This window comes from Pundamilia nyererei, unplaced genomic scaffold (genome assembly GCF_000239375.1).
Source record: "Pundamilia nyererei isolate P.nyererei 1_Seehausen unplaced genomic scaffold, PunNye1.0 scaffold00134, whole genome shotgun sequence".
In the NCBI taxonomy this organism is placed as follows: domain Eukaryota; kingdom Metazoa; phylum Chordata; class Actinopteri; order Cichliformes; family Cichlidae; genus Pundamilia; species Pundamilia nyererei.
Genome location: NW_005187535.1, coordinates 510,910 through 533,797, shown reverse-complemented (window position 1 = coordinate 533,797; position 22,888 = coordinate 510,910). Strand labels below are relative to the sequence as shown.

General features: G+C 41.3%; 1 protein-coding gene across 2 annotated transcripts in view; it reads left to right on the top strand.

The window, feature by feature from the left end:
- mxi1 (max interactor 1, dimerization protein) overlaps window positions 1-22,542 on the top strand; it is a 28,162-nt gene extending 5,620 nt beyond the window's left edge. For both annotated transcript variants that reach the window (XM_005743634.2, XM_005743635.2), the window contains exons 3-6: window positions 925-954; window positions 17,766-17,880; window positions 19,904-20,102; window positions 21,128-22,542. In XM_005743634.2, coding sequence (XP_005743691.1) covers window positions 925-954; window positions 17,766-17,880; window positions 19,904-20,102; window positions 21,128-21,291 — 508 coding nt within the window. In that variant the 3' untranslated portion in view covers window positions 21,292-22,542. The remainder of the gene's footprint in view (window positions 1-924; window positions 955-17,765; window positions 17,881-19,903; window positions 20,103-21,127) is intronic.
- Window positions 22,543-22,888: the final 346 nt, after the last annotated feature.

The window sequence follows — 22,888 nt, the reverse complement described above, 5'->3', positions numbered from 1 at the left end:
GCTACTCAGCCTGGTCATAGACCTTGTCATGTCAAATCAAATATACTGCCACAGTTGACTTACCATACTGTCTAGCATATCCAACTAAATAAACAGTAATCTATTCATTAAAAAATGAATTCCTCTGAGTCTGGGCCAATTTTTACAGATGGAACCGCAGCATTCCCTCTGTTCTGTTCTTACCTCTTGCTTCGTCCATATTTCCTGCATGCTTATTACCAAGATGGCAAGAAAAAAAGCATACTGCAGTATTGATAACCCACGCTATAGAAAAGTGCTTGACCAGGTTGCATCCAGCAGCACTCCCCTACCCCCATTTTGCCCCCTGGGAGGAGGTAGAGTGCAGTTTGTGTGAAAGGGAACTTGGCCATTTAAAAAATCTGGGGGAGGCCTTGTCTCCTTTCAGTATGTTTCCACACACAGACACTCTTAGGGACGAGCTGATTCACTTTAGATTATTAACAGAGCACTGAATCCTGGCTGCTTTTGTGTATTTGTGTGCGCACGTTCCTACTTTACCAGTCGCACACACATGCACAGTGTGAATGGAAGTGTCTGCAGTGTCACATCCTCCCTTGCATTATTGAGGAAGAGGCACTGTGCCACAGTGCATTCCTGGATGTCACGTTGACATTTGTTTGTGTAAAGGCTTCAGTGCACTGAGCCTAGAATTGGTCTAGTTTGAGATTAATTAATAAATCTGTTAATCAAATTTGACACTCCAATTCACCATTCACGTCTCAGCCCGTGGTTTTCTAGCTCATACATACTTAGTATTCTAATACTACCCATGTAAAGTACATTGTTTTTTTTTCTGATAAAGGCGCCCTGTACCTTTATTTTGCTTGCTCATTAAGGCAAAATTGTACATTTGTTCTCTTTTCTTTTTTTTAACAGCTTCTGCTTTTTGTTTTTTGTTTGCAGGTCGACACATAACGAGCTGGAAAAGAATAGGTGAGTTGGCAGTACATCTTTAAAACACATTTCGGATTTAATCAGACCACAGACCACAGACTGCAGGCTCATACATGCCCTACCCACATATATCAAGTCTGTTATGACCTACTTCTTCATTTCCCCTACAAGGTTATGGCCTTTTAAGTAAACGCTTATTTTTCAACAGGTCTTTAAAGATAAAAGTACTTGGGTGGCCCAGTTGGGTTCATGAATTCCTCCTTTTCGTTTCACCTTACCCATTTCCACCTCTAATATGCATAATCCTTCCACCTTTTTGTGTAACAGTGAATCATACGCAGTTTCCTTCTCCACGTTTTTGCATATAACTCTGTGGGTATGTGTGACATAAACTTCTGTCTGAGCTCTTAGTTGATATTCAGTAATGGTTGACCAGTCTAGCAGTCAGAAAAGGGTTAAAATCTAATGAATGAAGTTGCTGTATAACGATATTGGGCATGTTTGAGCCACATTCTTTTGTGGTAAGTTACATCTTACTGAGGTTGTAACATAAGCATTTGTTAGTACTGGCAGGCTTTTTTTTCCTTGCACGTTTATGTCTACACCCTCGTCCCGATTGTGGATACGTACTGCTCCGTTCAAGTGATTATATGCCATTTTACTCTGGCACAGCATAGATCCATTCATTTTCCAGATCAAAGTATAGCAGAACTGCACTGGTTAGCAGGGTTATGATTTTACTTTCCAACTTGTTTGTTACTAACAGAGAGGCGTGATTTTTGAAGCTGCATCTCTGGCTAGGCTTAGATCTTTGGACTATCATGTTAATTATTTTAAGCCTATTTTGTTCAGTCAAATAAAATACGGGTGCTTTTCTGTTTGCAGTCCAATGGTTGTGTCCAGTTTGTGTACACGCCTGGAATTTTAGTGTGTAGCAGACATACGTTTGTCCTAGGGTATGATTTAAAAACTTAAAGTGAAATGACATTAAATCAATGTAGTATGTAGAAGCAGCATAAATTTCAGCACTGTATCTGCATCTAAAGTTTCTTATGTTTCTGTTCTGAATTACATGTCTGCATTCAAGTTGGTATCTGCAGTGTAGGAAGTGGTGCATTTAACCAGACTTTGTTTTGGGATGGTTTTATTGCTAAGAGCAACAGCACCTTGGAAGCCCTTATCAGACTGAGTTCACTACTAGGGTACTTGCTGGTGTTTATGCTCTTTATTCCATGCAGAGTCAAGCACTAGAGCCTTTTCTTTGACACCATAAATAAGAATGGCCCGACTTGCAGGATTTATGGTAAATATATGAAAAAACGCATGCCTTCCATTTCATTATCTCTGAGCGTGTGGGTACAATGAAAGGATGCGAGAGGCTGGAACCATTCAGTGTAATTACATATCACCTCAGCCTGTTTTTTCTCGCCATTCTCCCTGGCAGCCTTTTCTGAAAGGATGGGAACATTGGAAGGAGAGCCGTCCAGTGATCTAAATATAGACAAGAGTTGATGTCTCATCTTGGTGCTCATATACAAAGCCACACAAGGCCGGCTGGTCGACTGAATGGCCTCAGCAGATTGCAGCACCCTTGCGGAGTTGCATTTTTTTTTTTCTTTCAGCGTTCCACCCCAACAAATACATTTCAAAGGGGGAAAAAATGTGCCAACTCAGTTGTTTGTTCCTAAAACACAGTGTGAAGGATGAATTTGTTCATTCTTTGGGCTGATCTTGTCGTAAGGCTTGTTTTTATGGCCATGGTCATTCAGAGTAGATTTGTATAAAGCCTACTGTATGTGTGGGAATCACTGCTAACTATAACAGGAGATGCAGAATAGGTGTACTTTCCTATCCTTTTTGCTCTATTGCTTTTTTTAAAAGTTTGAATTAGATTTGGTGATCTATATCTGTGTGAGTTTTGTTTGTCCATTTGCTCCGATGTTTTATACTCCATGCTATCTTCTGTTTGCATCATATATTACTCCTCCAAAAAATGATTACTTCATAAAGTAAGCATCCTAATTGTGTCACAATAATGCTTAGTTTGTATGAACAGGAATCTTCTGACTGTGCTGTTTTTGCTTCCTTTAATTAAATGGCACAGTCTGTAGAATCCCCTGAAAAACAGCCTACTTTCTGCAAAGCACTAAATCACTAGAGATGGTTTGAAGAAGTGCAGAAATAAGCTAACTTGTTTAAATGTTAAAAACGACTGACCATTCATTTGTGCATTAGTTTAGCGTCAGTGTGTTTTCATTCGAAATACGTGCATAATGTCCAGTGAAACTTTCTATCCCGTCCCTCCTCTTTTTCCTGGCTGCACTTTGCAGTCTTAGAGAGACATGCAGCAGCAGAGCAGGCCAGGAATAAGCTGTCCTGTACCAAGTCTGGATACTGACACCACTCTTCTCTTCACTCTTGTCTTTGTTTTCAGCTTGACACAGTTAGCTTGGTGTTGCAGCTTAGTAGCAGGCGAATAAGAGACTAATTCACATTTCCATTTGCAAAGAAGGAGAGTAAAAATTGAAATGGTAATCAATCCTTTTAGAGCACACTCAAAGTCAGAATCATTTATAATCCCTCTTTTTGCCAGAAGCTAATCCAATTCCCTTTAAGCACATGCCCCAATGTAAGTCATATGTTTCGAGCATAGTTGTTCATCCAAGTGTGTCAGGCTTATACCATGATCGTGCAACAGAAGCAGCTTTCGTTCCATGTCAGCAGAATTCCAAGTCCTGTAAATTGGAAGCAGCTCCTTTATGGTCCAGCCTGGGTGGAGCTTTTTCCAACACTTATCAAACTTGTGTATCTACTGCAGGCAAGATGATTTGCATTGCATGGCTACCGCAGCTCTTGATAACCTCTGAGGCTTGTAGACTCAGTGTGACAGCAGAGACGTTAGGACACGGATAAAAGGCACCGAAAGGGGGGGAAAAATCCCCACACACATTCCAGATGCTTACCGTGGGACCAGATAACGTAGTCATCTGCCGCTTTGATCATGTACCTTCTAACAGCCTTATTTCACCTCCACATGTCACTGCTAAATTACACTCCCTTAGTAGGATTTAACAGTAAAAGGCTTGTATGACTGCATGTTGTGGTTCGACTGCTTTGATCTCACGGCCTTATGGTTATTAGTCATTTTCTTTAAAACGTGTTGATTATAAATTCAGAGTGCTCAGGTTAGTTGGTGATTTATTGTTGTGCGTTGTGTAAAGCATGTGCATAACATTAAACAATTAAGAGGTTTTTTTTTTATGGCTCGGAGTTGAATCTGTAGGGGCTCGAGCAGTTGTGGATTTATTATAGCTAGTAAAAGCTTGTTTTATTGATTAATAATAAAGCCATCAATCAAAAGGTAACAAAACAAGAACCATTGCTTATCATCTGAGTTCCTCCTGAACTGCCACTCATCCATTTTTAATATAGTTCGTTGAGGCCAGGTCTGTAATGCAGTCAGAAAATTTTCCCAGGTAGTAAAACCAATGTTAGCTTTTCTTTTTGATATGACACGGAGGAGCTGCCTAAGGCCGTTTTTATGCTCGCCATGTGGCTCGTGTCGCGGGTCTCTGGTGACAAGTTTCACATCACATCCCGTATTGCAAGACACAATCTTTGTGGAACAGTCTTGCACTAATCATGTCGGTTTTTACGGCCATTATAATGGTAATCCTGCACAGAAGCTCGGACACATACAAATACAAATGTTGGAGTAATTTGAAAAACTTGAGCTTTTGGAAAGAACGTTGCAAAAAAACACTTGCCAACTCTTGGCTTCCGGTTTTGACATCTTCTCCTCCTTATCAGTGTGTATGACGTGATATTGTCTGAGTGGAGAAACCTATCGTTTTGGAGAATACTGCAACGGCTTCTTACAACTTAATTGCAGTTATAAATTGCTCCATCTGTGCAATGATGGCACAGCGGTGAGCAAAGCGACCACTGCACAGGGTATTTTAGCACCTCAAAGAATGAGCTAAACACCTCTGAGAGTGATTCTGTGGATATGTTTATCAGAAACACCCTTAGCCATTAGAGGTTGGCCTGCCTGGCATGTAAGGAGTGTTTGTGAAGTTCTGATTTTTTTTTTTTTTGTCTAAACATGTAATGCCTCATTTGCAGTCACCTTTTGTTTGTGTATGTGTGAAGTGTATGAACTTGACATGAACTTGGTCGGATTTACCTTTAGCTGTTATATAAACAACACCTATTATGACAATTTTCAGGCCAATATATAGTCTCCAGCTGAGTGGGATCACATATTTCAGAGTTCAAAGAAGGTTTTTATTAATGCAGTTACCAGTTTAGTCCCTGCTTTTAAAGCCCACTTTCTTTTCAGAATATGCAGACAGTTACTGGCCAACAAAAAAAACTGCTTGATCGATGACAGTCATGTGAAAAAACACCTTTGCTATCTCTGCTGTAAATTTTATCAGGAGGACACCACTGACATTGAAGGTCTTAAAGCAAACTGCAAACATACCAAATCATATTCATCTGCTCATGTCTGGGCATAAATCCAGTCCAAAATGTAAAAAGTGGATAACACGCAATAACACGCATGCATGCGTGACACAAAATTAACTGTGATTCAGCTAGTCACAACCCATACAGCAATATTTTTCTTTATGTGTTCAAACTTTTGAAAGCTTTTCTTAATTTTCCAGTAAGTCTAAGCTAAATATCACTAAAGAAGGGTGGCACATTTTTTAAATGGCACATTACTTTGTTGCCACTGACTGCCCTCATTCATTTCTGCTCTTTCTAACCAGTGGGCTTAAAACACTGCACTGCTGTTCCAGCCTTTGGGTTGAATGAGCAGTCGAACATGAATAAGCCTGGGTTACTCTGACTGTGTTGATGTTTCTTGAAGAAAGCAATACTGCTTCTCGAGTCCAGGGAGTGCTGCCCATTCTCAGGCCCTGCTGCAGGGTCTAAAACTGGGACCATTTGTTCTGACCAACGTGACGACTTGTAAGCTTTTCTTGGCTCAGAAAAGCAGCTTAAGAGACTTGATCTTTGGTCTGGTGAGCCCAGCTAGAGCATGCACATGTGCTGAGGCATGTCACCTACCCTCTCTCTGAAACCACTCAGACCCAGTTCTGAATAGTCGAGCTAAGCTTTGATTTAGCCAACGATGGTATCTCAGTACAAGGAAGTTATTGAGATGCTGATGGGATGAGTAGAGAGATTGGTCAAACACACCTAATTAAGGGAGCCTTAAGAAGCACGCAAGCCTTATATAAACTCTCAGTGTGTGTACAATGAGCATTTCTGCCCTGTCAGTAGGACATAAGCCTGTACTCAGTTGGCAAACAGTCAATTTGTAGCTCTTGCTAGAAGTCTACCTGCTCTACCGACTAGTGTGGAGGGTTCCCAGCTGCAATGAAGACGTTATTTTCTCTTTTTAAAATTATAGTTCACTCATAACATGGTGAAAGAATCTTCACACTTAAATTGTGTGTTCTGGAATGTGTGTATTGTTTTCAGCCAACTATAAGACAGGCTGAAACGTTTGCATTTCACTTGTGCCACATTGGTAGCATAAGTGAACTATTCTGAGTCAAGTGGAGGGAGACTGGATTAGCCTTTTCTGATTTGCATATCAATCGCACCTGCTGCTGGGTTTCTGAGGGTTCTGACAGTAACGCCTTTTTGTAGTTTGGCATTCTTAGCAGGCCAGTCACATACATCTTTTTGGGGAGCACTTACCTTTTAACATCAAAAATGTGAAAAATCCACATAAGCCTCCAGATTGTGTTTTTGTTTTTGTTTTTTAAATAGACAAATAGAACCTTTTTACTGAGAAGGAAACAACAATGGAACAAAGTACTGTTAAAATCTGGAATAAAAAAGTTTGCAAACATTTGTTATCACTGGCATGCTGCCAATGTAAGCTCAATAACTGTTGTAACTGCTTCTTTAAAAAACTTCCTGGTCAAATGAATGATCAGTTTGAATCATCTTATTACATGGGGTGCTATAATTATCTCACACCTTTATTACTATCTGTAATTTCAGTATCAAATACTGTTTGATTGAAAACAGGTCTGTAAGGTGTCATGGACATAGCATGTTCTGGCAATCCTCACTGGTTTGCCGTCAGATAAGACCGTAGATCTTTGTTTCGTCCCGACACAAATGTTCTGTAGACAGGTGTAAAGAAGACCCATACAGAGGATTATATGTAGGCACTTGAAGGCTTCCTCATCACTCACATCTTGTCTCGGCTCTTCTGACCCTTAACCCCTTGTCTGGGCTTCTTCTTGTTGTGCCTTTATCCTGCAAGAGTACATCTACACAGCACTCTGTGGAAGGATGGTGTGACCAAAAGGAATAAAGCTGAATGGCTCTAGAAGCTTAGTCAGCAGGTTTAAGCCATCAAACAATCCCCTCTCTGACTCAAAACCTGGTTAAATTTTCACTGATTAAAATAGAAACATTTTCTTTTTATTAGTTTGTAGGTGTTCGGTCTTGTTAGGGTACAGGCTGTACACACAGTCTGTGTACAGCCTGTAATACTCTGCAAAATGTTCCTCCTACACATTGGGTTTTTTGACCTGTGCCATTAACAAAACTGTGTGGGGCTGCTTGATTAGGCCACTTTGGAGAAAATGGGTGACGCTGGGGTTACATAATGTTCCAGGAAGAAATGTTCCTGCGTCCCTTCCTTTTTCCTGAAGAAGCTTGTTAAATGATCTGTCTGATGACTTAGGATAGAAAGAGGTAAAAGGGGATGCTAGCTGAAAGTGCAAGACACACTCAGTTAGGCTAAATCTGACTATTGCTTCTATTTTTAGCCTCACAGCTGGGGAAAAAGGGGGAAAACACCACTGTCTTCTGACCAATCACAGAGGTTAATTTTTCACCAATGAGAGCAGTGTGATGGAGATGCGTAGGAAAAAAAAGTCTCCACCCTTTACTGCCTCGTGTACTTTCTCATCATCAAACCTGCACTGAAAGTCATATGAAATGTACATGTTTAAAACTAATGCATAACTTCAGTAGAATTGCATGCCACCAGCTGGATTCAGTGACTTTAAGTAAATTTAGAGAGAGAATCGTGTACATTTTGCGCATTAAAGGTTGATGTAGAGCATTCGGCTGACATGCCTTCCCCCACTCTCAATTGGATGTATTAAAGCACATGAACAACTAAGGGGGTTGTTGTTTGACAGGACCCAACCTGCCCCCAGAGCCAACATCTGGTTTGATGTCCCTGGCTTTACACTAGGCCCATTTTTGGAGAAAAGCCATACTGGAGTTTTAATCCAAAGCTTTTGCCCTCACCCCTCCACTGACAGAAGGCTGAAGGGAAACTGAGGGTTGCCGATGGGTCAGTGACCGTGTGTGCCATTGTGTCCGCAAGCTGAAGAGCAGACAAATGGAAAAAGAGGTCCCTAAAAGAAGAAATGAATGTGTTTTGAGTAGTGTAGGTATACAGTCACATGATCTGATCTGTGGGATTTAGGCCATTTGCCAAAGACACATGTATTGGTAGTATTTTAGATCAGGTGGTATCACTCTTTTAAAGTGCCCTGCCCTCCATCTCTCGTCACCTCCGACCCGTCAATTACAACCCCCATTCCTCCTTTACCCTTCAACTCTGGCTCTGTTTCTGTGGCCATCTTTTTTTGTTCAGGCCATCTATTTGTCAGTTTCCTTCTTTCTGTTTCTCTCTCTCTCTCGTCCAACCTTTGTCAGTGGACCAGATTAAAAGGCAGTGTGCACGTGTGAACTAATCCGTGCGTTAGTGATGGGTTTCAGCCCCAGAGTCTCTTGGCCCAGCCACACAAAGAGCGCATCGCCCTCTCTCTATTCCAGCACGCCCTGCACGTGTGTGTATTTGTGCGTGAGCACGTGTTTATGTCTGTGGTTGCTGCTCGAAAAGGGTAAATTGACGCATTTTTGCTTTCATCCCAGTTCTCTCAAAGTGATTTGTTTTGTATCATCTGTTTTCATTCGTTTCAGCCTGTCCTCCATCTCTCCTTTGCCATGTGTCATGAATGTGTTTCAGCAAGTTTAGCATGACACCAGCTGTGGTCTGGTCAACTGTGTTCTATTTTATTTACCAGTTGTGTCCTTTAGATTTGTGGCAGGGATTCTGCAGGTCTACAGTGATTTCTTTCTTTCTTTCTTTTATTTTTTTTAAAACTTCCATTTGCATTTTATTGCCCTCGGTTTCCAGTCTCGTTTTAGCTCCGAATTCATATCCATATATACATTTTTATTGTGAGCTTACTGCCATTGGAAAAATTGTCTCTCTTTTCCACACACTGAATCTCTTTTTTTGGGATTGAGGTCAAAACTGCCTGAATGCTCAGTAGTTTCATTCCCACCCACCCACATGTGGCAATGCATTTTCACACCCTTTGCATTTTTTATTTTTTATTTTTTTGTTTTGTTGTGTTCCCTGTCATCTAACCAGACTGTCCTCATTTGGCATAGTTTGTGTAGCGTACCAATACTTTTTAATTATTATTTAACTCCTTAGCCAAGAAGGATCCTGCTGTATGTGGAAATGTGACGCAATCCCTTTCTGTTTATCAAATGCAGTAAAAATCTGTGAAAAATCACGTTTGCTCGTAAGGCACTGACCATGTAAGAAACTTTTCTAGTTGGATATATATCAGTACACTCAAAATTCTGTTCCTTGTGGCAGCTGTGCTTTTTATATATTCCCTGTCTTGTGAAAAAGAAACGCCTCCAGATTTTCCTGCCATTAAAACTTGAAGTGACTTTATGAGCCCTCACCTACTGTCACTGTCCAACTGGGCAAACAAACTTTTCTAATACTAACGGGCTAAGATCAGTTAGAGTATTTTTCTAACTAATTTTGGCTGACATAATGCATCAGAGATTATTGGCATGCTGTGATTTATTTATTTTTTTGTCTAAATTTACATAACAATAATGATCACCCAGAGAGAAAGTTGGAAGCAACATAGACGGTGTGCACCCTCCTGGATAACAGACCACAAGAGCAGCATAGCTCCTTTCCCAACAGCTTATTCGCTGGTTAACAGAAAAATAACTTACAAATCCAAATATTAATTCGGTTAACTAATATGCAGGTTCAGCTCTTGATGCCACATGTGCATGCAATATGTATGTTCATGATGAATTTTGGGCTAAGGATGTGTTTTTGTTTTTTAAAGAACTTCTGCCATCACTAAGCGCAGTTGAATTCCACGTAGACCGTCGCTCGTTTGTGCCCATGGCCAGTTTCTGGGCAGATTACACAGGCAGAACCCTCCCCTTCCCCCCCTCACTCTTTATATCCCTCACCCTTGCTATCTCACTCTGACTCTCTACATTCATCCCATCTGTCCATGTTTCATAGAGGAGATGAGGAAGGCATCAGGCTTTCAGAAAAAAAGAAAGGAGGAAAAAAAGCCTACAGTTGCTTCAGAGCAAGGATTGCTCTAATCTTGTGCGTGCCATGTTCGTGTAGAAATGTGGCGAACAAGCGCACGCATCAGCGATGGATAAAATATAACTTTCACGGATCTTAATTTGTCAGTTGTGCAGCTTTTTAGCTTTGTTATAATCTCACAATCATATAGCTTTCAAAAATTAGTGGCACCCGTGCATTGTCAGTAGCTGTTAATGACTTCGTAGCACGTTATGGACGAGCCATGGGCAAATGTTTGAACCATCTGTAAAATCATGAATCAGCACAAGTTTTTTATTTTAGTTGTTTTACATTTAAGTAAAACCTTAAATGTAAGCTCATCTCCATCTGCACTTCTCATTTCCTTAACTTGCCATTTATAGCTCAGATAATAAACCTGTAATTGGCTAAAGCACATACAGCAGGCTCCAGTTTTGCAGCCAGGCTGGTGCCTCTTTGATTACTGTTCCAGTAGTTAAACTAGTAAATACTGGTATTTCGTAAGGTGCCCTGCTCTGTAGGGTCAGACATCTGACCTTGGCTTCAGCTTGACAGCAGCCATGTGAGAGGGACAGATGATCCCACCTGAACAAACAAAAAAAGAGAGAAAGCCATAGATGGCATAATAGACAGAGAGTACTAGAAGAGGTAACTTTAGCAGAAAACACAACCCAACAAAGAAAGGTGGTGAACAAACGCGGAGAACAGCAGAGAACTGTTGTTCCCTTTCTGTTTTGTGTGTATCTGTTTGTATAACATTAGAAATGCTCGTGCTGTTGAGCTACGCAGGACACAGTTATTAATGTACATGTTAATGTGATATATTGTTTATATCTATTCATTTTTAAGGTAAACTCCAAATGGAACCAATATATCAGTAACATATACAGGTGACCGTAGTGTCAATAATCGACCTAACTGACTGTTCCAGTGGTGGTGATGACATTTACCACTGTTTGGACACCTTGTTCCTCTGCTGTGTAACATCAGTTAAGCACTGGGCAAATGTTCAAAACTAGTAAAATGAAGGGCTAAAAGACAGTTAATTATTGATAATGAAAAGTTATTTGTTTCTTTTACACAAAGAAAGGAATAAATTACAAAAAACCTAAATGAAAATGATCTGTACCTGCATCAGGCTTTGGCTAAGGTGTTACAATCTTTGCATTAGTTGTTTAAAACTGTTCAGGTCTTATAGTTACACCAAAAGTATCATGGGACAAATGTAGGTACTTCCATTTGATTAGCGCCCTGTTCATTTATATTACATGTCACCATCTGTGGTGTGGACCACGGTGCCACATGTGGTTTCACTCTGTATCCTCTGTGAGAAGGAGCCTTGCGTGTGATTTGCCGTAGTGGCTGGGCTTGGGTAGCTTAAGCAGTAAGCATCTCACATTTGCTATTTTTAACCACGAAGTAATGGATTTGGAATGTTCTGGAAAATAATGTCCAAAGCACAGGAAGGAAAAAAAAACATCTGTGGCCACATTTATTTTTTTTTGTTTGTTTCGATTTAATTGCACTCCCCCTCAAAATAGATCATTTACTGTTGAAGTTGATGTAGCTCCTCAATGAACATGGCTTAGTCTACTTTAAATGAGGCTTTGCATTATAAAATACTGTAATCACTTCAGTAATCGTTGACATCATGTGAATCACGATTTTCTTTAAATGAGTCTTGACACCGCAGATGGAGGAAGGAACAAAAGAATTGCCTCTAAGTCATATTCTTCCCCCTCCCTAATAGGGTGTTTAATGATGTCTTAATTTCCTTTCTTATGTCACGTTAAAAGATTTGCCACTGAGACAGTCAGTGGCGACGTGTAATTAGTGTAATAACTGAGCGAAGGGTCACATCCTCTCCCTCCACATGCACTAGAAGTAGGTCAGATTTTGTGTGTGTGTCTGTCTCTGTATGTGTGTGTTAAGTGGGTTTCAGAGAGTGGGGAATTTGCAAAAGAGAAGTGCATTGACTGGTATCTGGGCTGGAAATCTGAGACTTCCTTTAAAAGCATGTACAATAATTATGTCAGACAACGTAGATGGCCCGAGAAGTGATCCATTATTTACGTATTCACAAGTTTAGAATCTAGGGCAGCTACATTTTCCCCTCCATAAGTCACACTTTGAGTAACTGTGTTGGTTCCAGAGGACTTTAAATGAGAAATAATCAGAACCAAAAGTGTGCTTTTGAGATGTCATATTATAACTCTTTGCATTCAGGTGTTCAGTCCTTGAGGATCCTAGTTAAAGATGTGAACATTTAAGGTTTCATTAAAGATTCCTGTGTTTATTGAGGAATCCATGTGGTTAATACAAAGCCTGTTATTTAATTCACATGCCAGTCTCTGCTGGAACTGAGGATGTGTTTAAATGAGAATTTTTACTTGCAGATCATAGTCATAATATCTTCACACTTCTCTCATACATTGTTGAAACATTTCCAAGACACTGCAGTTCTGATTTCCTCACATTTCACTTGTCGTGTTAATCGTGTGGGAATAACAGCAACATGTCAGAATACGTAGGAAAGCATGCATGCGCTGCAGTGTTTTTGCCCTTCATTGCTGTTCCAAAGGCAAGCCTTTTCTGCACGTGTGTTCCTGCATGGATGATACAAGAAAAAGGGAGGCGAGTGCTGAGCTGCTGTACATAGGATGTGCGTAGGTTCTGTCAGAGTAATGGTGGGCAGCTCCTCCATACCAACGGGGAGTGCTTCAAAGTGGTTCTTTAAAAAGAACTCTGCTTCAGTCACATTGGAGGCAGTTTGACGCATTTTGACAACATGCGAAACAGCTAGAGGCATATAAGGAGAGCAGTGCAGAATTTTAAAGTATAAATTCTCATTTTATCAATCATGAATTTAATTGTTCATTTGCAACGATGAGAAGCATTTAAATTACACTCGGAAGTGTTTTTAGCCCTTATACATAAAAGGTAAGTCTGTATTAAACTGAACTAAAGCAAGTACCAAAAAAAGAAATGTGATTATTAGAATAAAAAGGCAATGTTGTGCACGTGACTCACAGAGAAGCTAGATTTTGAGGGGTACATATGAAAGAAAGGTGCAGTGCAGTGACCCAGGGCTGCCGGGCGGCTCGGTCACATGCCAAAGCCAAAAGGCAGAGCTCGTGCTTGCCTGCTTACCCATCTGGGGTCCTTCAGGAACACAAGACACAGTTCATACACCCAGACTTCCAAGCATGACAAACTTGCATGCATACATTCCATGGAAGTGCATCACTGTCTCCTGAGGAAAAGGAAAGGCTGGCTTTCTAAGTGTTCAACCTGTAAGCTTTGTCTTTTAGGATTCATCATGGGAGTGCATTCATATAAATGTGCATATGCATTAGAGGATATATATTCCTTGTTGTTGTTGATGATTTTTATGAGAGAGTGTGAGGGAAAACTCACTACCTAACTGTCAGTTATTTCCCTCTACTGAACAGAACTAGGCTGTTTTGCTTACTGTCACTGAGTGATCTGTCCTCTGCGTGACAGTTGGTAGCACAGGTCCTGGTAGCCACGGGTAGCCATCTAATCCGCCACAGATGGAGAACTCTTCATTCAACCTACATCGCCATGCCATTCATTAAACTCTGGAAGTGCAAAGTAGGGAATTACTTTCTTCGCTGGTTTTAGTCTACTTAGACATTTTGTCACTTAACAGATATCTGGAAAGATTCCCAGTCACACAGTAGATCTTGTTAGTCGTTGTTCATCTGTTGTTTGATGAATGAGATGATTATTTTTTGTTCAATTGGATTTATTAATATCATAGCTTGATTAGTCCATGTAACAAAAACAAGCACTCACTCAGTCTTCTGTACAGATATGGAAGCCTTGACTTTATGTTCATCTCACCTTAACATTATAAAATCTTCTTTAAAAATATTACTCACACATACAAAAAAATGAACTCAACAAGTGGTCGTTCCTCTCAGGAGAGCTATTTAAACCCCATAATCTTTGACCAGTGATTGCATATTAATGATCAAGAAACTGACCTCACAGCCAATTATAAGGTTGGGGAAACCTGCAGTCAGCTGAGACTGAAGAAGTCACTTGGATGAGTGACCAAACGTTTCTCTCACAGAAAACGCTACGTCCAGATGAACAGAATCGACTTCTTGTTATTTAACTCCACTGAAATTGACTCCACATCAGTCACCACTGAATCACCCTGTGATCCTGTGATGTCATATCCTTTAACCAAATATGTTTAAGCAGTCCTTAGCATTAGCAGCAGAGGACATGAAGTTATGGGGCTACACAGTAAATCCATAGCTGTTTATGTAACTGGCACCGGCCTTTTCTAAGAACTCTGGGAACAGAAGGCTCTATTGCTGGTTACATAGCTACAACAGGGTGGAGGTGATACTGCCTGCAGCAAGCAGGTATTTATGGTCACAAGCCTGCACTCATATTGTAAGCTGTAAAGGGCTTAAGCTCTTTGGCTGCTGGTCTACATGATAAACAAGCCTTTTTTAGGGATTAGAGACCTGCTCTGTTAGGCATCAACAGTAGCCAGGAACTTATGACCTTTAGCCTCTAAGTAAGACAGTTATACTTTATCTAGATTGACACAGTGATGTAGAGGTCTTTCTGTGTGGCTCAAGCCACATTATTGTACCCTTCTTCAAGACCAGCCTCTTCAACAGGGCTGGTCATTGCAATCAGGATTGGAAATAAGTTGATCACACTGACATTCAAAGGTCATTTAGCTCTGAATTGAACACCTTGTGCAGGGACTGCACCATATGCACATCTGCTGCCTGGTGTTCGAGTTAATGTTGGTGACTAACATGGTGAACGTGTCTGACATTATCTTTGCTTGCCTGTAGTTTTAGGGACATACTGCACGATCATTTTTGACACACTGCCCTGTCGAGGATAACACCTCCAGTTTGGCTTCCTATTACCAGCCTGTCCAATGTGATAGTGAAGAATTACACAACAATAACCCTTCTCAGTTTTGATTTTCACAGTTACATACTGCTCTTCTGACGCTCCTTGTTATGCTTTTTGGACTTCTTTGCCATTTATAGTTATCGGAGTGCTACACGGTAAAGCATGTCATCCACCCAGAGATAAGAACGCATGCCACACAGGCGTTTCACATGCCTGTCTATCAATAAGAGGCACAGAGAGGGTTTTGAACGCTACTAGCGATTACTGTAGCTCGTGTTGAGTACATTACCAAAGGTGGTTATAAAAAGGTCAGAAGCAGGAAAGGACAGTGATAAAATAGGTGACAAACTGTTTATCATCATCATAATCTCTTCCTTTGGTGTTTGAGGTTTTATGCTGTTTAAGAAAAAAATTGATTTAGCAGCCAGACCAGTGACAAACTGGTTTACATGCCGAGAAGCACAAGTTCAGTAATATCCAGTGATAGAAATGTGGTGATAGTGGTCAACAGACCAGTTCATGGTTTGTTTGTTTTTTGTTTTTTCTGTTTTGTTTCTTTTTGTTTGTTTTTTTTGGGGGGGGGGGTCCATGTCAGTGGGTCAGGATGAGAGAAGGATGGAAGGAGTAGAGGAGTGGTTTTAAGTGGAGGGTTATCTGGGGTTGTCTGCTAAGATATTTACATTTATCTCTCTGGGACTGGGGGAGAAAGCTGTGGTCTCCGATGTCTGGAGTTTGTTAACTAAATGCCTAACAAGCCAGACAGACAGACCCACACATCAGCACTGTGTCCCGCTCTGCCCTCACCGCTTCTTTACCAGACAGCCGATGGCCATCTGTGGAAAAATGCTTGCATATAGACTAGGAAAAAGCAGTGAATGAGACTTGTGTGTACATGCATGAGGTTGGTGTAACGCGAATTAATATTTGTGCCAGCTCTTCAGCAACAGCTCCCTGATCTGAGCTGAAAACACACTACGTGCATAGCTCAGTTGATTTCAAAATGGTTGGACTGCAAACATGGCAAATTACGCTTAATGCCTTATTTCCACATAATCCAGTAATAATCCTGATTATAGCTTTTAACAGAATACACTGAACTCTAATCACTCTCAGAAATATTCGGCCATGTTGTGCTTTGTTGTACGTCCTCGACGTCTCCCAGGTGCAGCTGCGTGTATCGCTCAAGGCTGCTGTAAACGCGTAGCATGTGAATAAGTGACAACTGATGTATGTGTAGACGAGGGTTTGAGATGAGACACGCAGATATACATTACGCAGATAAAGAGGAAAAGGGGGCGGGGGGGCTCTGCTTTGTCCTGTGAATAGAACTGATTAAATGGACAGATGTCCTGATAGTCATCATGCAAACTCCCAGAATAAAAGGCTGTGTGTGTCTGTGTGTTGTGACTTCCTAACTTTTACTCATGCAGCCTGAATCAGGGCTCCTCCTAGTTCCCTCCCCAAACATGCAGTGTTTGTTGAAGCACACACTCACGCACACATTACTGGCATAATGGCTGTAATGGCTTGCTCTTATGTTCTTATCAACACCATCCACACTGACCCCCACCCCTACACATATGCACACAGACAGATATACTCTATGCAGCACTTACATGTATCCAACAGTCTTAAAGAGCATAGCAGAGAGCTGTCTAGCCCATCTTGCAACTTGGTGCAGTGAAGCCCTGCTCTGGTCCCTTGAGTTTGTCTCCTGTAAGCGTCCCAAGAGAACGTTTCTGAGTCTTGGTTGCTCCACTAAGTCTACTGCCTCCTAATGTCTCTCCACCTTTCCCTCCAGGCTAGCTGAAAGACAGCCCCTGCTAATGGAGCAGTGATTGTGTTATAGCCACAATTATCTCTTTTTACCTCTCAACTCGGGTCCATTAGCAGGATAGATAGTACCTGGGGCTTGTCTTCAGTCACAGAATAAGGTACTGTCAGGATGATGGACTACATGAGCTGAGAGAGGTCCTGGAAATGCCATTATACCACCACCATGCCTTTTATCGCCAGATGAAACTTATTGTAATGTAGGCGAGACAAGTATCCATACCTAGATATATTAAATACATGCAGATGATAAACCTCCTCGTTGTTGACCCGTAATTTTGAGATGATCAAGACTCAAGCCAAATCTGTCACGGGTGGAGGCCAGCACCCCAAAGACAACAGAATACTGCCTACATCTAGCTACTGAAGCAAGGGTGTTACAGACGAAATAATAATTTAAATCGAATAATTTAAATAGCTTGACATCACAAGTAAAGAGAGATGCCATATTTTATTTGTTAGGGTGCACTGCTCCTCTAAGAGCCTTTAGACCTTTGATACATAGTTACAATGGGCTACACATTCAATGCTTTGTTTAAAGAACTCCCCCAATCTGCATGAACTTGCCTGAGGCTATTGAACAAGACAAACAACTACCACACTGTATTTCATGTTTTGCTGTACACACAGCCGCCCTGCCCTATTGTTCCTTTTTTATTTATCTAATTATGCTTTTGTTTCCTCTTTGTTACTTTTTCCTTTGTAGACGAGCTCACCTGCGGCTGTGTCTGGAGCGGTTGAAGGCCCTCATACCCTTAGGACCTGACTGCAGCCGTCACACTACCTTGGGCCTGCTCAACAAAGCCAAAGCACACATAAAGGTACATATGATTACCCAGCTCTTAGCTAAAGCTGGTCCTGGTTTTTCTTTTTTCTTTTTTTTTTTGTGATAAACAGAACAAAGAAACTGCAAGCTTTAATGATATTAATGACGATGCCTTTCTGAAGGTTTTTAAACTGAGTGGTTACCAGCTGACTATGAAAACCTTATTATTCATTTGGTCAGAAAAAAAATGAAGAAAAGAGAGGGTGCAAATTACCAAAGACTCACAAGTTGGTGCCTCATGATTGGGTTAAAAATATGCGAAGAGAGATTTTTCAAAGGTTAATGAGCATCAGTGCTCATGCAGAGCCAGTCCTGTTGGTGTCCTCTGAGAACCAGCCCCCATTTAGACAGATTTCTGAATGAGATGTTAGATAGTGTTGTGTGGCAAAGGATTTCAGTTGAACTTGCCTGAGAACGGTCAGTCCGTTAAGTATTTTGGCCCCAGTAATTTGATGTTGTCTTGGGTTCAACATCAGGCTTCTTGTGGTGTAACTGGTTCTAGACTGGGCACTCAATTACGGATCAGTGGGAAAAAGGTATTCAAAGCAGGTGCCAGAAAGGACTTTTTTCCATTTGGAGATGCACTTAAAATTAAGCCTGAAACCCACTGCTATTTTCTGGGACATATTTTCTTTAAGCATTGGCTCAGAAAGACGTCTGCTGTTTGAAGAATGCCATGATCATGAAGGAAAATACACCATCACACACTTTCACCTGCAAAGGGCCTCAGAAAATGACCGAATATTCACCTGATGTAAAATTCTGTTCAGAACTTGTGGACTGGAGAACTTCTCCCCCCCCAAAAGAAAACAAGGCTTTGTGCCAGTTATTCAAATGAAGGGTTGTTAGATAGATCACTGAATAATTTGAAAGGTGAAAGTATTAGGACATGGTGTGTCATGTCATTCGTCACACATGAAAAAATATTTTGCTTGGAAAGACCAAACTCGTGTTTACCTTTATGATAAAATGAATCCACAGTAATTGTGCAGGCAGTGTAACACTTCACACTTTGTTATCCACTTTAAAAGCAGGCATGTGACTGCCTGAGAGTGAGCAGTCTGTAAGGGGAAAGCGAGGCATAGCATGCACTCACGTAACAGACAGGACATGTACAAAGGCGATATTGTTGTTGAGGTGGGCCTCCGCCAGCTCTGCCGCTCGCACTTCTGCTGCTGCTGTCAACTTGAGTCTCTTCATCGCTTATTGATGGCCTATTGTTTTGGTCTGTCGCTGGGAGTCACGCTCATTAATGTTGGCACCCATGACATAAGGCTGCAAGGTTACATCACAATGTGGCTGTATCGGGCCCTGCCACGGCCTTCATTTGTATCATAATGGTGCAAGGCGTAAACAAGCCGACACGGTGTAAACAAGACAGGTGAGGAAAATCATTTAGGGGTGTCGTCGCTGACAGCAGGAAAATCCGAAGGGACAAACTTGTTTAATTTGCTGAATACTAAAGAGCTTCTGGGGCATTGTCCATGTGTTTGTTCACACCCTTTTATGGAGGCTCGATGGCTGTGAATTCTCTGGACAATTACCTTTTCTGTTCTCACATGGGCTCAATCTGACACCAGAGTTTGTGGGGAGCTGGCGGAGAAAAGTCCGTTTAGTCTGAGCCCATTGATTCAGACATTTGTGTTCTCACATGAATGTATGAAAAAGGCCTGTTTCTTTGCTGGCTATTCATTTGTCTAACCTCTTTTCTCAGCATTATTTTTATGAGGCTTTCCTCTTGCTTACACACTTAACCCTCCTGTGCGTTCTCCAGGATATTGGCAAGCCTTGAAAAGCAATGAATTCATTTACAAGCTAGTAAGACTTCAGAAAGTATTAACAAGGATCGAGTTTCTTTTGCAAAGCAGCTGAATGTCTTTCTTCCTCCCCGTCATAGACAGTAAAGTTTTTTATAACTAATGATCCCTACAAGTCATGAATATGATTATTTAGCACAACACAATGTCTATAATGTCTTTTGGTGAAGACTCCTCTCCTCTTCTCTTTCACCTCACCAGAAACTTGAAGAGGCGGACAGGAAGAGCCAGTACCAGCTTGAGTCTCTGGAGCGCGAGCAGAGGCACCTTCAGCGTCAGCTGGAGTTGCTGAGTGGAGGCAGTGGTGCTGCAGCCCAGAACAGCCCAGGGGAGGGAGAGAGGATACGCATGGACAGTGTGGGCTCCACCCTCTGCTCCGACCGCTCTGACTCTGATCAAGGTATGTAAGGTGGCATGCATGATTTTTAATTAAGCATCTACACGGCCATCAAAACATGTTTTCACACATGGACTTTTTACAATCTCAGGAGAATTTATTTTTTCTTTACATGTAGCACGCAGCAGAAGCTACTCTGTGGTTTAAGCAAAGGAGCCTGGATAAAATGTGCACCATGACGCCCGTTTGTTAGGGATAAATTCACAAGGGTATTAGCTGCTCTCCGCTATCTGCCATCACAAGGACTTTACAATAGGGGGCCAGCAGGTTAAAAAACAGCTCATTTCTAGTATGAGTACACTGGACATTTGTGCTCTCACATGCACCTCTGTCATGACTGCAGTGCATGTGTGAAAACAGCTAGAACCTCCAGCTGCTGTCGGTCTAATTTTATAGCACTGAGGTTGGGTTGGTCAGAGCTCCTCTGAGACTGCATGTCGAGGCGCTGATGAAGGACATCAGATTTAAAATGCAAAATGTTTCCTGAACTGAAGCAAAACCAACATGGTGTCTGTTTGTTTGTAACGATGTCAAGTATGAGGGACATGTTTTCCTTTGTATTTTATGTTAAAATGACTCTAACCTAACAGAGAAGCATTAGAGCCATCATTAGTGTATACTGTGTCACCCTGGTTGTGAGATGACAATTTTAACCACTGAAAATGAAACTGACTACGATCTCCTTTCTTTTCATATTCTGTATTTTTGTTTTCATTAAGTGCTGTGGCACAAGCCAGATACTGTGTAAGATACTGTGTCATCATACAGTACAGCATGTTGCTGTATAAGTAAGGCTTTTCTCTAAGATATTGTATCTTTAAAAAACCCCAAAACAAACAAATTTCTGGCACCGCTTTTACCCAAAGGAGAAAACAACATAGCAAACAATATAAAACGTAGAAAGTTTCTTAAAATATCCAGAAATAAAGTATCAACAGAGAATAGTTTTCTTAATAATCCTCAATAAAAGTGGAAATATGTTAAATTGATCTGTTCTTCTCCCCTTTCATCATTTTTCCATCCTACAGAGGAGATTGAGGTGGACGTGGAAAGCACGGAGTTCTCCCATGGAGAGCTGGACAGTGTGAGCACAGCCAGCACCAGCGACCTGGACGATCACAGCAGCCTCCAGAGCATGGCCAGTGATGAGGGCTACTCCTCCTGCAGCGTCAAACTTGCCTTCTCCTCCTAGAGCCCCGCCCCACCAACGTGACCATCACATTCCTGCCAAACTCGCCTGCCCTCCCATCTGTTATATCCATCCAGCCATGCCTATGAAACACACACATCCAGTCTCATCTCCGATGACTGGCACGCACCCAGCTAATAGTGTCCCCCCTTTGCTCCCAGCCTTTTTTTCTTCTTTTTTTTGCCCCACGCTTCCCAACCCACTTTCGGAGGCGTTCCAGTGAGAGCTCTTTCTCGCCTCTGAACTTTGAACCGCTCCGACCAACACTGACACCAGGGACCCAGACACAGACTGCCAATTGGTTCAAATCTTATTTTAAAAGGAGGAGCAGAGACGTAGACATCATCTTGAAGTTTGAAGCCACAACATAAAATTAACTGTTGATTTTTATCTGCTATTTCCACACACCTTTAAAATCCCCAAATGTGTTTCAAATAACACAGCCCCAAATTTGACTAAAATGCTCTTTAATTAATATAATTGTCTGCTTGGTTCTGTCTAATGTGGGTGTTTGCCTATATCTTATTATTCTGGCGTTGGGCCTGGCTAAATCTGGACTGGATTGAGGCTGAACTTCGCCATATCTACACAGCTCTTCCCCGCAGCCCTGAATTTCTTCCTCGTCTTATCGAGGTTTTTTTCTTTTTATATTACCTGTGCTCTACACCACAGAAGCTCTGACCCTTGAATTGGTGCTATTGTGAAATAAACCCACCAACCAACCAATGGGGGAAGCAGATCAGATCCACCACTATGCTTCTAAAGCGAACAAAGCGCATCTGTCGTGATTGTTTCCGACCACACACGGAGGAAAACAAGCCACAAAAACGGAGGGAAAAAAATAAGAAAACATTCCTGTCGGATGTGGGTGCTCAGTGCATTTTCAAAGAGTGGAAATTGTAACTTTGTGTGTGTGTGTGTGTGTGTGTGTGTGTGTGTGTGTGTGCGCGTGTGAGTGTGTTTTGTTTTGGTTTCTTTCCCCTCGACAAGCAGCTACTACAAGCTATCCTGCACTTATCTACTTTAGAGCTGTCCATAGAAATGGCACAAACCAAGAAGGAAGAAACGCACACACACAAAAACAACAGCAACAAGGGAAAAAAATCCAAACTACAAGCTTTGGAACCGATGTCCAACTTCTCTCCAGCAGTAACAAGCAATAACTCATGCAGTTTTTTGTTTCGTCAGTTTCAACTCCTTCCCGTTTTTTGTTTGTTTTTTTTCTCCCTCAAGACTCATGTGACAGTCCACATTTTTTTTTTTTGTACATACAGATAGCTTAATAAATAAAACTTTAAAAATGAGTTCAAAAAAAGTAGTGCTTACAGATAGAACTATTGCCTCTGTTGCTGTTTGACCTGTGTTTATTGTGCATTTTTAAATTGAAAGTTTAGAACAATTTTTATCCTCCGATAAAATTTGCTGATGGAAACGTTCAAACGTTACCCTCTCTGTCCCCGCTCCCCGCCCCGAGGAGATAAAAGGAACGATATCCTCGATAGAAACAGTAGAACGACTTTCCATCCAGTTGTAAACAGCGATCTAAAATGGCATTTGTTGGAAAATGCAGACTTTGTTTCTCATCGTTTTTTTTTTTTTT